Source organism: Pogoniulus pusillus, chromosome 27 (assembly GCF_015220805.1).
Source record: "Pogoniulus pusillus isolate bPogPus1 chromosome 27, bPogPus1.pri, whole genome shotgun sequence".
Classification (NCBI taxonomy): Eukaryota; Metazoa; Chordata; class Aves; order Piciformes; family Lybiidae; genus Pogoniulus; species Pogoniulus pusillus.
In genome coordinates this window covers 10,412,948-10,427,236 of record NC_087290.1, presented here as the reverse complement: position 1 = coordinate 10,427,236, position 14,289 = coordinate 10,412,948, and the positions used below count along the sequence as shown (strand labels likewise).

The 14,289-nt window shown below is 50.7% G+C and overlaps 1 protein-coding gene across 1 annotated transcript in view; it reads right to left on the bottom strand.

The window, feature by feature from the left end:
• NXN (nucleoredoxin) overlaps positions 1-5,366 on the bottom strand; it is a 59,228-nt gene extending 53,862 nt beyond the window's left edge. Inside the window, exon 1 of the mRNA XM_064165849.1 lies at positions 4,999-5,366. Within this exon, the coding sequence (XP_064021919.1) occupies positions 4,999-5,316 (318 nt within the window). The 5' untranslated portion in view covers positions 5,317-5,366. The remainder of the gene's footprint in view (positions 1-4,998) is intronic.
• Positions 5,367-14,289: the final 8,923 nt, after the last annotated feature.

The following is a 14,289-nucleotide window of genomic DNA, read 5'->3' as shown; positions in this document are numbered from 1 at the left end:
TTCAAATCTACATCTCCCTGAGCCAAAGATTTCATATACATTCCCACCCCAGGAACACAAAGTCAGGACTCCAGCTGAAAGTGATTACCTAGATATTTTTATATGATGAAACTCCAAAGCTGCTTCAAGTGATTTACAAAATTTTCTGTTAGACAAATCCCACATCTGTGCTGACTGCTTGCCTCCCAGATCTCAGCAGATGGCTATTTCAGACAGAAAAGTTACTAGTGCCTAAAAATCAGAGCATATCTGAAACCATAATCAAGGCTTTTAGGGGTTTCCTCCCCAAAATAAACCCCCATGCACAGTCCAATTTAATGACATTTCTACCTCCTCCCCACCATTTCTTGCACAGACTCTTCCTAAAAACTAGTACTCAGTGTCTTACCAGGAGAGACTCCCACAGTGCAGTATTTTTAAGCAGAGAGAAAGAAAATGCTCCATTCTTGGGGAGGTAGGGTGGAACAGAAAACATAACTTAAAAAAAAAAAGATAAAAAAGAATGGGTACTTTCTGTACTTCACAGAGATGGCTACAAACAAGCAAGAGGTTTGTCACAGTTTACTACCAATCTTAAGCCCTCTGTTTTATTTGTGGTGCTGAGGAAGATTTGCTTCCAGCATAGATACTGCATTCTGTCCATGTCTAATTTGCATCACCTACCATAGCTGTCAAGCAAACAAAACCCAAAACTACCAACTTGCCACTCTCCTCCTCTTTAGGGTGAGACAGAAGAGGCTGAAAAAAGATCTTGTGTCTCTGCCACACAACTCAGCAAAAGCTGCACTTATGAACACATCGAGCAGAATGCACAAATCTAACTCTGTCTTCTCTGTCCCAACCCAAACACATTTACCAGCATGGGAGCTCCTCAAACTGCATTCAGATACTTCACTGAATAATCACAGAATCACAACCAGCATGTTTTGCATTTATTTAAAACCAGAACAGAAGTACTTCAGCTCCAGTGGAAAGGGATTTGCCTTCCCAAGAAGAATCCAGGCAACACTCAAGTAGATACATAAACACAGTGGAAACCAAACACTAAACAAGAGCGCAAGGCACAGACCCTGCACCACTGTGGCACTGGTGAGATGCTAAGAATCATTAGGAAAGCCAACACTAAAAAGAATAAGGAAGACAACTGGGCCAAGTAAGCAACAGAAGAAAACAAAAGCAAAGGCAAATCATCAACAGCAAAAGCTAAATCTATTCTCTCCCGGTGCAGACCTGCTTGCAGCCTTGTCTCCTCCAGCACCTTGACCCTCCATTCTCCCACTCCTACATGGACCCATGTGACAGGACCTACTCGAAGGAAACTGTGGCAAATTTATTATTTTATTTCAGCAGAAATGACCAAAATCATAGAATCACAGAATCGTTTTGGTTAGAAAAGACCTTCAGCAACACTTCGCAGCAGGGCAGCACACTCGTGCTTCTCCTCCAAAGTCTGAGAGCCAAAAGCCCTTGAAGCGCACCCAAATGCACCCTGACAGAAGTGCACCCTGCAACAAGGATGGTCCAGAGCTCACCAGGAGCCTGGGACCCTCCCGACGGCAGGGAGGGTGCTGCCCCATCGCGAGCACCGGCACGTAGACAGATGGGGGCTGTTTACATTACTGAGGTTCTCAGTAGCAATCAGGAATTAAAGCTGTTATTAAATCAACCCTCCAGAACTTGAGCAGATGTTCGTGCAAACAGATAACAACAGGGTGATGTTAAACCAAAACCCCAAATGAAACAAAAGACACGGAGCAACATCTCTCCTCCATGTTCAGCTCAGAAACGCCAGGCATTATCAGAAGACAAATCAGCCATATGCACTGGTGTATCGCTACCTGAATCTGGGGCTGAACAGCTTAACTGAGGGATGTGTATCACGACTTAAAGGCCTCCAATCTCGTTTAGCACATTACAGTTTTGTCCTTGAAAAGAAAATAAACCAACCACCCCAATAATCAGGCTGGCTGTGACTCACAGAGAGGCATGATGCCATCCTCCTCATTAATCAAAGGCTTATCCCATGTCCAGATGTTTGCTGACTTGTACTGCTTTCTTTTATTACTGGTTTGGGGTCAGAAATTGCTGTATGTTGAAGTTACTCAAATTCAGCTGGTTGATGCAAGACGCACAGGCTGTCATGTCCTTGGTAACTGCAGCCCGGCATTATCGAGTTGCTGAGGCGTTCAACCAAGGGTGGCTGTTTTCCTCGACAATTCCCGCTATGCTCGCTAACGACCATGACAATGAGATGCTATTTTACTTTTAGGGCTGGAAGATTTTTTTTCCCCCGCAAGCCCAGAAAGGAGCCTGTTTTTTACGACCTATCAACATTTGACACCTGGGGTTTGGAAGAGGGAGAAATGTAAAACAAAGCAGATAACGCTAAAGACAATGCACATAGTGATAAATGTTTCAGCAGGAGATCAGGACGGCAACAGCCATATCATTCAGCAAGCCTGAGATACAAAAGTGATGCTACAGCCAATATAAGACAGGAAACCGCCTCTCTCCAAAGCTTTCATGACCTCAGTAGATAAAGGAACAAACCCATAGTGGGAAGCGTCGCCTGGAAGAGACCTCTGGAGGTTCTAAGCCCTGCAGCCACAAACACAAGATCATGCCGGGCAGTTCCACTCAGACAAGCCCTTAGACCTCCAAGAGCTGCAGGCTCCAGAGGCTGAGCATGAGAGCCCAGTGACAGAGTTCAGCTCCATGCCCCATGTCCCCACCTCTCTCTTCATCATCTCTACTCTGTGTCTGTAATATCCCTTTCTTCCCATAAATCTACATAATTCTCTGGAGTTTGTCTCACATCGAGTTTAGGAGCAGCCTTTAGTGCAAAGGAACCATAACTCAAGAGGACTGCCTACATTTTTCTAATGCCTTTGTTTTTAAACAAACCAAGCCTGCGAGGTACCGAACAGATGCTTGACATCCCCGGCTCTCGCTGGCATGTTTTTGAAAAATAGAAAGTTTGTGCTTTTCTGGAGAGTCAGGTCATTAGCCTGACTATTTAAAAATCAGGCTATTATACAAGGAAACTTCTAACTGCCTGAACTGCAGGTTATAAATCTCCTGTTTAGAAATCCGATACCCTGACATAATTGCCCTTATAACTTACAAATAGGTTCTCTGTTATCCGTAGATTAAGCTTCCTCCAAAGCCATATCACATCTGCTTAGTTTTGAAAATACACAGCATAAGTTTCAATTACTTTACACTCTGCACAAAAATAATCCTGAATTTAACCTAGGGCTTCTTGGAATAAGAGTTTAAGACCCCATAATCTTTTTATTTCACATTTTCTTCCAATCTCATAGATGGAAGTCCTGGCCCAGCATGCAAAATTAATGCCACCTTCCACTTCTATGATTTCCCAAGATTTAATTATATTGTAGTGGATTTTTTTAAGCAAACATCACAAACACAAGCCCTGCCACCTAAACTATCTGAAATGCTCTGTAGGGAAGTGGCCAGCTACTAATTGGAACCACAATCTTTTCACATCCCTGCAGGAAAAGGGTTTGGTTTTAAAGAAACCAGAATTAAGCAGTAATTTCTCAGAAGGATGAAGCTTCTGTTGCGACTCCCCTTGCTGATGCAACTGATCCCAGCTCCTGACTGCTCCTGTATGCTCCCAGTTAGAAGCATCTGGACTTCAAAGGAGGAAACTGAGGGCCTTCAGCAGCAGCACCCAGGTGTGCAGCATTAAAACGTATGCAAGGTTTTGCAGAACCGGGGTTTAGCGACAAAAACTTGCAACAAACAAGTGAAAAAGGCCAGTCCGGGTGTCAAAGCAGCTAAGACTCTTCTTAGCAGAGGGGACATCGTGCACCACAGCCAGACAACAACCAGCTTTCCCTTAAACCACTCCTTCGCCTAACGAACAGCGCAAACTGTCAGCAGAAACCTATTCAGGAGAGCTCCTTCCTCTCACCCCAACCCAGGCGCACAGCAGCAGAGCACAGGGGAGGCTGGATGGGGCTCGGGCACCCCAGGACCCATGGACAGTGGCGTTAGCCCAGCCCCGCTGAAGCGGAGAACGCACGTACTGAGACAGCTCGCAGTGCCTGCCTGCTGCTTTCAGACCGGCAGCAGCAATCACTCACCCGAGAGATGTTTAGAAATGGCACTGTGGGTGACCACCTTCGTAACTCTTACTCAATAGATTCCAGAGATTAGGTTTGTAAAGGATTGATTCGTTGTTTTTTTTAAACTACCACCGTGGCGAGTCGGTTGGGACCTGGCAGCGCAGCTTTTGCCTTGCAGCCCCTCGCAGCCTCCCCTGTCTGGGTCTCACAGAGTGCTTTTTGTCTCAAACCTGTCTTTCAGATCCAGCCTTTCAGGTGAAGGGCTGTAACGTGTTGAGTATCAAACCCACCAGCTGCTGAAGGAGGTGAATAGGAGCAGCTATGAAACTCCATCCCATAAACTCTCCCGGCAGCTTTGCCAGCAGCTCCCAGGCGAGCCGAGCTCCAACTCGCTCCTCAGCCCCCCAGAGCCCTCCCACGGCTGGTGGAGATGGTGACTTTTTTCTGTCTGCAAGCCCACGGGATTCGGTTCGCTGCCCGCACCGAGGCCTGCTGTCCCCAGCTGCTTGCAGCCGGCCAGGTGCTGCTGTGCTCCCGACTCGCAGAAGCGACGTCTCACACGCCTGCCGGCCCCGCTCCTCCGAGGGACTCGTCGAGGCCCGAACGATGGCGAATCCCAGGCCGGGATCCCCCCGCCTCGCCACCGACCCGTTGCAGACGGACCCTGAGAGGTTTCCCAGACGGGAACCGAAGGAGCCGAGTGAGGCGACGTCGCCCGGTGGGACGGCAACCGACAGCTTCCCCCCACGTTTCCCCTTCCCCGGTTCCCCCCGGGAACTTTCTGGAAGGTGCCCGTCCCGCGAGACCCGCCCCGGCAGCGCTGGAGGTAGCCCCACCGGACCCCGCCGTGCCCAGACAAAGCCCAGGGCGCGCCCCCCCGCCCGGCCCCGGTCCTCGGTCTCACCTTGCGGTGCTTGTCGGCGAAGGGCAGTGCCAGCCAGGGCATGGCCCGCACCGCCTCCTGCCACTGCTGTTGCTCCTGCTCCGCCGACACGAAGACGATCTCGAGGCGCTGCCCGCCGCCCGCCGCCGCCTCCCCTCTGAAGCGCCCGTAGAAAGCGGCCAGGCTGGAGCCGAGCTGCGCGCAGGGGCCGCCGAGGCTACAACCGAAGTAAAGCCCCACCAACGAGACTCCACGAGCGGCTAACGCCGACACGGCCACCTCCTCCCCGTCCGCCGCCACCAGCACCTCGCCCAGCACCTCCGACAGGGCGTCCGCCATCCCGCCCCGCTTTGCTACCGGCTCCGCTCCACAGACGCCGCAACCCGCGCACGGCCGAGCCCAGCCCAGCCCCGCCCCACCAGGGGGCGCTGCCGCGCCGCGCGGCCCCGCGCCCGCCCATCGCCTCCGGCCCGGTCCGGCCCCCTCCGCCCCGCTCGGCTGCGCTCCGCTCCCCGGACGCGCCTCCCGCCGTCCTCCGCCGCGGCTCCCCGCGTACTGGGTGGGTCAACCCAGATTCAGGGCCGGGTTAGGCAGCGGCCGGGTTGTACGTTACACCCCAGAGCGCTTCCCCCTGCCATCAGCCTGTGCTCAGGCCTCAGCATCTGGCTGCCCCCGAGGAGAGGGGCGGAAGGCATGGCCGGTGCGAGCCGCAAAAGGAGCAGCCGGGCGCTGGCTACGCTCTCTGCTCTGTCTCGCTGCTAGCAGTTGGTCAGCTGCTTGCTTGCGTTCACCCCGAGTCACCCATCCGGCAATCCCTGCCCGAGCCCCTGCTCCCGATACAAATGCCCGAGCCCCGCTGGGACACCCACCCGCCCTGGAAATGCCAGCCTGCAGAAAGAAGCTCAGGGCAGACCTTCCAGTTCTCCACAACTCCCTGCAAAGAAGTTGGAGCCAGGCTGGGGGCAGTCCCTTCTGGCAAGTAACAACCAATAAGACAAGAGGAAACCGCTTCAAGTTGTACCAGGGAGAGTTTACGTTGGACATTAGGAAAAAAAATCCACTCTAAAAGGGTTGTAAAGCCCTGGAACAATCTGTCCTGGAAAGTGGAGGAGTCTCCAACCCTGGAAGGGTTTAAAACATGCATAGATTTGGTGATGAAGGACATGGTTTAGTGGTGACCTGGCAGTATTTGACCTGCTCTTTTCCAACCTAAATGGGTCTGTGATTCTATCACTTCACGCTGGCCCCAAGTGTCAGCAGGGTATTGCTGGCTTTCACAAAGCCTACACAACAAGAGTGCTTCCCTTCTTTCTCTGCAAAATCCGATGTAAATAGGTGTTTACCCTTATCAACGGCAGGCGGAAAAACCTGAAAGCTAATCCAGAAGTGTAAACACCAGAAATGTGGCTGCATTGAATTACGCCGGCTGGCTGGCCGGAATACGGAGAGGAAATAAAGCATAAACACTGACATGCAAACCAGGCTTTAGAATGAATTTGCTCTTTGTAATCAAAGTCTGCAATCTGCAAGCCTGCAGAACTGATGGCAGCACAGATCCTCAGCCACTTCAGACACACGCAGCACAGATCCTGACCTGCCTGCCCTCACCAGCTAACACCTCTGTGTGCGAACACACCCCCTCTGCTCTCACAGGCCAGCGAAGCAAGATGTGTAAGCATGTAAGAGGATGGGGTTTGGCGGCAGCTGAGGCACTTGGTTTAAGTGAAGTGTGCACACAGTTGAATGCTTTCTCCATCTTACTATTTGACAGCCCCAAATCAACATTCTTAAATCTGGCTAGCTGCTGTAAAAGACACCTTTCTTTTTTTGCAACACTTTCTTATTCAGCTTCTTACTGTTGCTGCTTTCAACTGTATTTAAAAATCATTGTACAGCATCCAGAGCCATTAGGGGATGCTTTATAAATATAATTAATTATCATTATTATTATTACAGCTTTACAATCTCTCTTTTCTTTTGCCAAGACCTGCTCCCTAGAGGTGGTTCAAAGCAAGAGGAGTTTTGTCTTGTTTTTATTTGTCCTGCCTTATCTGCCTTAATCAAGTATTTAGGCTCTTCAGGGCAGGGAAGCTGGTTTTTTTTTTTAAGTCTGCAGCCCTGAACTCAACCAACCCATGTGGTAATATAAATACTCTGTTGTAAAAATAGTATTTATGGCTGCAGTTAATTTGCCTGGCCCCATTTTTAGTGAACAAAGCAGAAGAAAGATGCTCTAAAATAAAGACCAAGCAAAAAGCTTCTTTCTTCTCTCCTAAAGAACAAAATACAACAAGGAAACAGCTGTTCTTACCAAACAACATCACAAGCTGAGGTGTGACGAAACAGGGCTGCAAACCCTTACAGGGCTCCCGTTGTGGATGGGTGTCTGTCCATCTGCAGGCTCCATCAGCAGAATCATGGATTCAGGATGCCCATTTGAGAACCAACTCAAAACACTGGAATTAAAAAGCCAGGATGACATCATGAGGCCATCAATAACCACTTTTTTTTCCCATTCAGAAGCAGTGCCTGCATTTCCTTAACTCTATTAATCTTCTTTTTGTACCATTTTTTACCCTCTTTGACTAGTGCATGTTGTATTTTTCACTGCAATGTTTAGCAAATACTACACCAAAGTATTTGCCAAATATTTGTGTTCCTCTTGATTTGTTTTCCCCACAACCAGTGCTTATTAGGATTTTGCAGGCAAGGGGGAAAAAAAAACCAAATCAACAAAATATTGATGAAATGTGGCAGAGTGAAAGTGCAGAGGCCAAAGGTGCTGCCAGATGAAGAAAAGAACAGGTGGAAAAGGGGGGCCCTGGCCTCCTCCTCTGCTGGTGTCAGCTCTGTCAGGAGCAGGGCACAGGTACCCAGGCTGGAGGCAGAGCAAGGGACCCACAGGGCTCCTGGGTCACCACCCAGGTCACCTCCCAGACAGGCTTATCAGCCTGAGCAAATGGAATCCAGGGCAGCAACAAGAATGGGGGGGGGGGGGGGGGGGGGGGAGAAGAAAAAGGGAGAGAGGGAAAATAAAGAAAGGTTTTCTCAGGGTGGTTTTTAATCAGCAGTAGCTGAGTCACCCTAAAGCCACCAAGGTAACCTAAAGCAGTAGCTGAGTTATCCTAACGGCTAAAAGAAGCCACAGAAGCAAACTCCTGTTTACCAAGAGCAGAGTCACAGGCTGGTTAATCCGAGTTATTGCCGAGGCAGCTTTCAGGGCCACATCAGGAGCCGCGGGTGAGTTGTCAGCAGAGGCGGCGCTGCGAGGACGCGGGCAGGCAGCATCACACAGCGGTGGATGTGCAGCGGTGCAGAGGCTGTGCGAGGCTGCCTGGTGCCAGCCAGACGCTCCATTTCTCATTGCCTTTCTTTTTATCCCTTTTCAACAGGCAAATGCCTTTTGGACAGGTTCCATCTGCTGTAAACATCGGCTTCAAGCTTCTCCCTAGCCCTTCTTACAGAGGCATGTCTGCACTAGCAAGCTGGGACAAATAATGGTGTGAACTGTCCTGCTCATGCCTGTGCCAAAAAATAGCAGCTGTGGGCAATAAGGACACCCAGGATGATTAGAGACCACTGAGAGCTGCCCAGCTCTGAGTTCAGCCTTTCTGGCAGCTGTGTAACTGCAGGTCCTGTGGCCACTTCAGGGCAGCAGCTGCACCACTGGCCAGCAGCATTTAAAATATGATTAGATGTTATGCTTTTTGACATTATTGAAGATTAACTATATCTTAGAGACACGGCAGTGGAACATTGATTCTCCTGGGTCCTGAGGCAGCCGTGTCAGTCTGTAGGATGGGTCTGAGAACACTTAGAGGTGGTTAAACAGAAAAGCCATCCCTGTGCAGCCAGCAGAGAGGCTGCCCTGGAGTAAGGGTCACTACAGTCTAAAATCATTAGGATGTTTTGCTAGCACACTCACTGCTCCAGAATGCAGTAATTGCCTCCCCAGTCAGATTGTCACACAAGGGAAACTACCTGAAGATGTCAAGAGGGACAAAGGATCAGAACAGCCAAGCCTCAAATCCATGTGCTGTACCCCCAATGGGTTTTGATCTTCTCATCCTATGCTGTGGCACTTGAAAACTAGTTTGATTACAAAAGGCTCTTTAGTTTTTAATTTAGCCATATTCTGAACTCCACACTGGTCAGAAGGGAGTGGATTTTCCACACTCTCTGGCCATCAGCCAGCAACAAGGTCTCAAAAGAAAGAGACATTCTTCAAAGAGTTGAGTGTTTGACATAAATCCATTGCGTTGTGACTTTTTTTCTTATTTGGTAGCTCTTAATCACAGCAGTTCCAGACACGGTGCATTTGTGGGGTTTATTTTAGTAAGGGGATGTTGGCTGCACTTCAAAATATGGACATCCATATCTAGAGGAAACCCTGTGTAGTCATCCTGCTGGAAGTCTTCAGGGAAAAGGCCTAGTTTTGCTCTACAGCTCCTTTTCCCCTCATCTGCTTTCCTCTAGATTCACATCAGCTGAGGGTCCCAGCCACCAAAACAAGCTTCACCAGGGCTGGCATCTGTCTGCTGCAGAGGCTTTGTAGCCAGTCACACATTAAATGCTTTAATCAGGTCTCTGTTAAGGTATCAACCTTAAAAAACACTGTTCCAAATTCACTAGAGGTCTAACATGGCTGAGTTCAATGATCACAGAATCACAGAAACACCCAGGTTGGAAAAGCCCCTCAGGATCACCAAGTCCAACCTAGAACCCTACTGTACAAGATTCACCTTAAACCATATCCCTAAGCACCACAACCAAATGACCCTTAAACACATCCAGGGTGGGTGACTCAACCCTGGGCAGCTCATTCCAGTGCCTGACCACTCAGCAAATTGTTTTTTCCTAATGTCCTATCTAAACCTAATGTCCAGTCTAAACCTACCCAGTCTCATCTTGAGGCCATCCCCCCTTGCTCTGTTTCCAATTACCTGTGAGAAGAGACCAGCTCTAGCCTCTCCACAATACCCCTTCAGGTAGCTGTAGAGAGTAATGAGGTCTCCCCTTAGCCTTCTCTTCCTCAAACTCAACAGCCCCAGCTCCCTCAGTCACTCCTCTTAAGATTTATTTTCTAGGCCCTTCACCAGCTTCATTGCCCTCCTCTGGACCTGCTCCAGCACCTCGGAAGGATGTTACACCCTCAAGGAATTTGACCCTTCAGGATCTTTTAACTGGTGTTGCAAAACTGTTAATATCTGGACAGCTGAGGGTGGCTTGGTGTGAGCCTAGCTGTACCTTTGACCCTCCCCATCTGTCTGCTCCAGCACATGAGCCTTGCTGAACCTCATCAGACAGCTGCCAAGGTCCTTGTCCCCATCACGGAAAGGAAAGGAGTAAATGTGCTGGCATCCAGTGCCAGTGCAGGGCTCAGCCTGTGAGTCCACACTGACCCACGTCCCTTTCAGCAGCTCACAGCAGTGAGGCTGAAGCAAAGTCAGACCTGTCATGCCAGTTACAGAGGAGACCTCAGGGCATCCTTGCTTATCAAACCAAGTCCTGTGGCACCCATTCTGCTGCTTCCCAGCAGGACTGAAACCCACACGTCACCACAGAAACACAAAACAGCTCCTCCGAAAGCAACTACGGGTGATTTCAAACAGCAGCAGCAAAACACAAGGAGGAGGAATCCAATCCCAGCCCTTCTACGAGTATCTGGTTCTCTAGGGGTTTGTCCAGTAGCTGGCTCCTAAGTCTAGCAGGAAACACTTCTCCCACAAGCCTGGAGAGATAGGGATTATTAACTTTCAAAGTCCTTTGCCCCAGGTTACTGCCTGATTCTCTCCTTCCTCTCTGCCAGCCCAGGGCATTGAACTCAGCAGGGTCACAAGTAAACTTCAAAGGGACTCACATTTGCGCTGCTTGTTGAAGACCACGAATGGCACCATCTGAGCCTTATCAGCTCCTCTCCTGCCTCCCACGAGGAACAACAGCACGGCAGGAACCCTCTGGCTGTCATGCAGCCGGGCTGGCGACAGCAGTCACACCACCAGCCAGGACACACACCGCTCGCTGCTGACTGCTCCTGCTTCTTCACAGCTGCCGCTGCAGACCCATCCCACAGGCAGCACAGCTCCAGCACCTGCGCTCCACCACCAGCTGCTCTGATGGCTGCAGGGGAGGATCACTGATTTCTCACCACGCCCTGCTCAAAGCCCTGCCATTTGGAGTCGGCACCAGTGACACTTGCTGCCTTTACCTAGTATGAGATGAGACCTCCTATGTCGGGGGGGTGGAACTAGATGATCCTTGAGGTCCCTTCCAGCCCTGACAATTCTGTGATTCTGTAATTTCTTCAGCCACCTTTCCACCCTTAGAAGATGTGGCAGAGGTTTGCACTCTGGCTGTCTTAACACCAGAAAATCTCTATTTGGCCTCTGTTTGATGGTGCTGAGGTGTCCTACCTGCAGCTGAGAGCACTGGATGGTGAAAGTGCTGAGCACTCTGGGCAAGAGAGCCCTCAAATCTCTGAAACACCAGTGTAAGAATCTGTCTGGAAGTGTCTGTTTGAAAACACTGTAAGTCAGTTTCTTCCTCTCCTTTTCCCCGTTGAAGAGGAGCAAAGTGCTTATCAGAGCTCAGCCTGCGCCCACTGTGAAGCATGTCAGAGTGGCCTGAGCCACCCAGAGTGGGTCTTGGGGATGTGAACACTACCAAAGGAGGAAGGAGCTGCTCCAAAGTTGGTCCCAAACCTTATATTGAACTTTACATTGTTCTTTCCTCATTTGTGAAGAGGACCTGACCCCCAGCCCTCAGATGTTGATAAACATTGATTAAATCCTCTCACAGTCTTCTCTTCTCCAGACTAAACAGCCCCAGGTCCCTCAGCCTCTCCTCATCAGGCAGTGCTCCAGTCCCCTAATCATCCTTATAGCCCTCCACTGGACCTTCTCCAGCAGATCCCTGTTCTCTCTTAAACTGGGGAGCCCAAAACTGAATGCAGTACTCAAGATGGGGTCTCACCAGGGCAGAGTAGAGGGGGAGGAGAGTCTCCCTTGATCTGCTGGACACACTCTTCCTAATACTCCCCAGGATCCCTCTGGCCCTCTCAGCCACAAGGGCACTTTGCTGTCCCATGGATAGCCAACTAGGTTGGAAGATATCTCTGAGATCATCCAGTCCAACCTATCACCCAGTCCTATCCAGTCAACCAGACCATGGCACTAAGTGCCTCATCCAGGCTTTGCTTGAACACCTTCAGGGATGGTGACTCCACTGCCTCCCTGGGCAGCCCATTCCAATGCCAATCACTCTCTCTGTGAAGAACTTCTTCCTAACATCCAGCCTAGACCTCCCCTGGCACAACTTGAAGACTATGTCCCCTTGTTCTGTTGCTGGTTGTCTGGGAGAAGAAACCAACCCCACCTGGCTACAACCTCCCTTCAGGTAGTTGTAGACAGCAATGAGGTCACCCCTGAGCCTCCTCTTCTCCAGGCTAAACACCCCCAGCTCCCTCAGCCTCTCCTCACAGGGCTGTGTTCCAGGCCCCTCACCAGCTTTGTTGCCCTTCTCTGGACACGTTCCAGCACCTCAACATCTCCCTTGAATTGAGTGGCCCAGAACTGGACACAGCGCTCAAGGTGTGATCTGACCAGTGCTGAGTACAGAGGAAGAATAACTCCCTTTGTCCTGCTGGCCACACTGTTCCTGATACAGGCCAGGATGCCACTGGCTCTCCTGGCCACCTGGGCACACTGCTGGCTCAATATTCCAATCATCCAGATTACAGGCTGCCCAGGGAAGTGGTGGAGTGCCCATCCCTGGAGGGATTTAAAAGATATGTGGATGTGGTGCTGAGGAACATAGTTTAGTGGTGACCTGGCAGTGCTGGAGTAATGGTTGGACTCGATCTTAAAAGTCTTTCTCTGCCTAAGCAGCTCTATGATTCTATGACTTGATGGCCTCAGAGTTTTTTTCCAACCTCGATGATTCTGAGATTCTATGATCTGTGAATAAGGTCCTCTGGCTACACTGAAACCTACAATTCTCGAAGAAACCAATTCAGGTACATTTTGCAAGTAGCTCTTTGGCCACCAAAATCAGGAGGAACTCAAGACCAGACTGCAACACCACCAGGCACTCTTTTGACCTAAATACCTTGATTTCATCATGGCATGTGAAATCAGAGGGGCTGTGACTCACCACTGCTACTACACATTTTTTTCATGCTATCACACTACATCCGAGGGAGCAAGGGGGTAAGTGACACATTAACCAGATTTTGCATTGCTGGGCGGTGACACCACAGCTGTACGGCACCCAGGCAGTGTTTGAATGCCTGTAAAACCAAGCCCTGTTTCCCACTTTAATTTCCCATCCTCTACAAATAGATTTGACTACAACTACTCGGTGACAAGCACCTGCACTGAGGTAGAATTTCACTCCCGTAACAACCCCAGCTCCCACATGAACCAAAGCTCCCTCTTGCCAGGTGCTGGGCAAACACAGGCAGTTGTAGATAGCAATGAGGTCTGCCCTGAGCCTCCTCTTCTCCAGGCTGCACACCCCCAGCTCCCTCAGCCTCTCCTCACAGGGCTGTGTTCCAGGCCCCTCACCAGCTTTGTTGCCCTTCTCTGGACCCGTTCCAGTACCTCAACATCTCTCTTGAATTGAGTGGCCCAGAACTGGACATGGCACTCAAGGTGTGGTCTGACCAGTGATGAGTCCAGAGGAAGAATAACCTCCTTTGTCCTGCTGGGCACACTGTTCCAGCCCAGATGTGAGGTTCTGCAGCCTCCCTCCAAATCTTTGCACCCTGCCAGCTGCACCCCAGCCTGTGGAGGCAGCTGCGTGCCTGCTGGTCGGGCATCTCTGGTTCAGGTAGTGATCTCCAGGTTATCCAATTCATGAGGTGCTGATGGGTGGAAGAAGAGAGGGATGCTTTAGGTTTGTGTAGGGACCTTTCAAGGCTATCTGTTCCAACCCTCCTGCAGCCAGCAGGTCCCTGCTCCCCACACAGCAGAGCCCCAGATCACCAACACACGTACAGAGTCCCCAGCCCGTGGCTGTCACATGGAGGTGTCCCTGCGCCCACGAAAAGCGCCACATCCCTGGCCACCACGTGTGTGCGTGGACTCCACGGCTCCCACGTCCCCGCGGGGGGGTCTCTGACCCTCACCTGCACCACGATGACTGGAGGGGGAAGGGGTGTGGGGACGTCGCTGTCCCTAAGTCTTTGCACGGAGGGGACTCTGCCCTTGCCATACCTACACCGCACCGCCCACAGCCGGCAGCACCACGGCCCCGGGGGCGGGGAGCCGGCCCGGGCCGTACCCATAAGGAGGGCGGGCGGCAGCGCGGCCC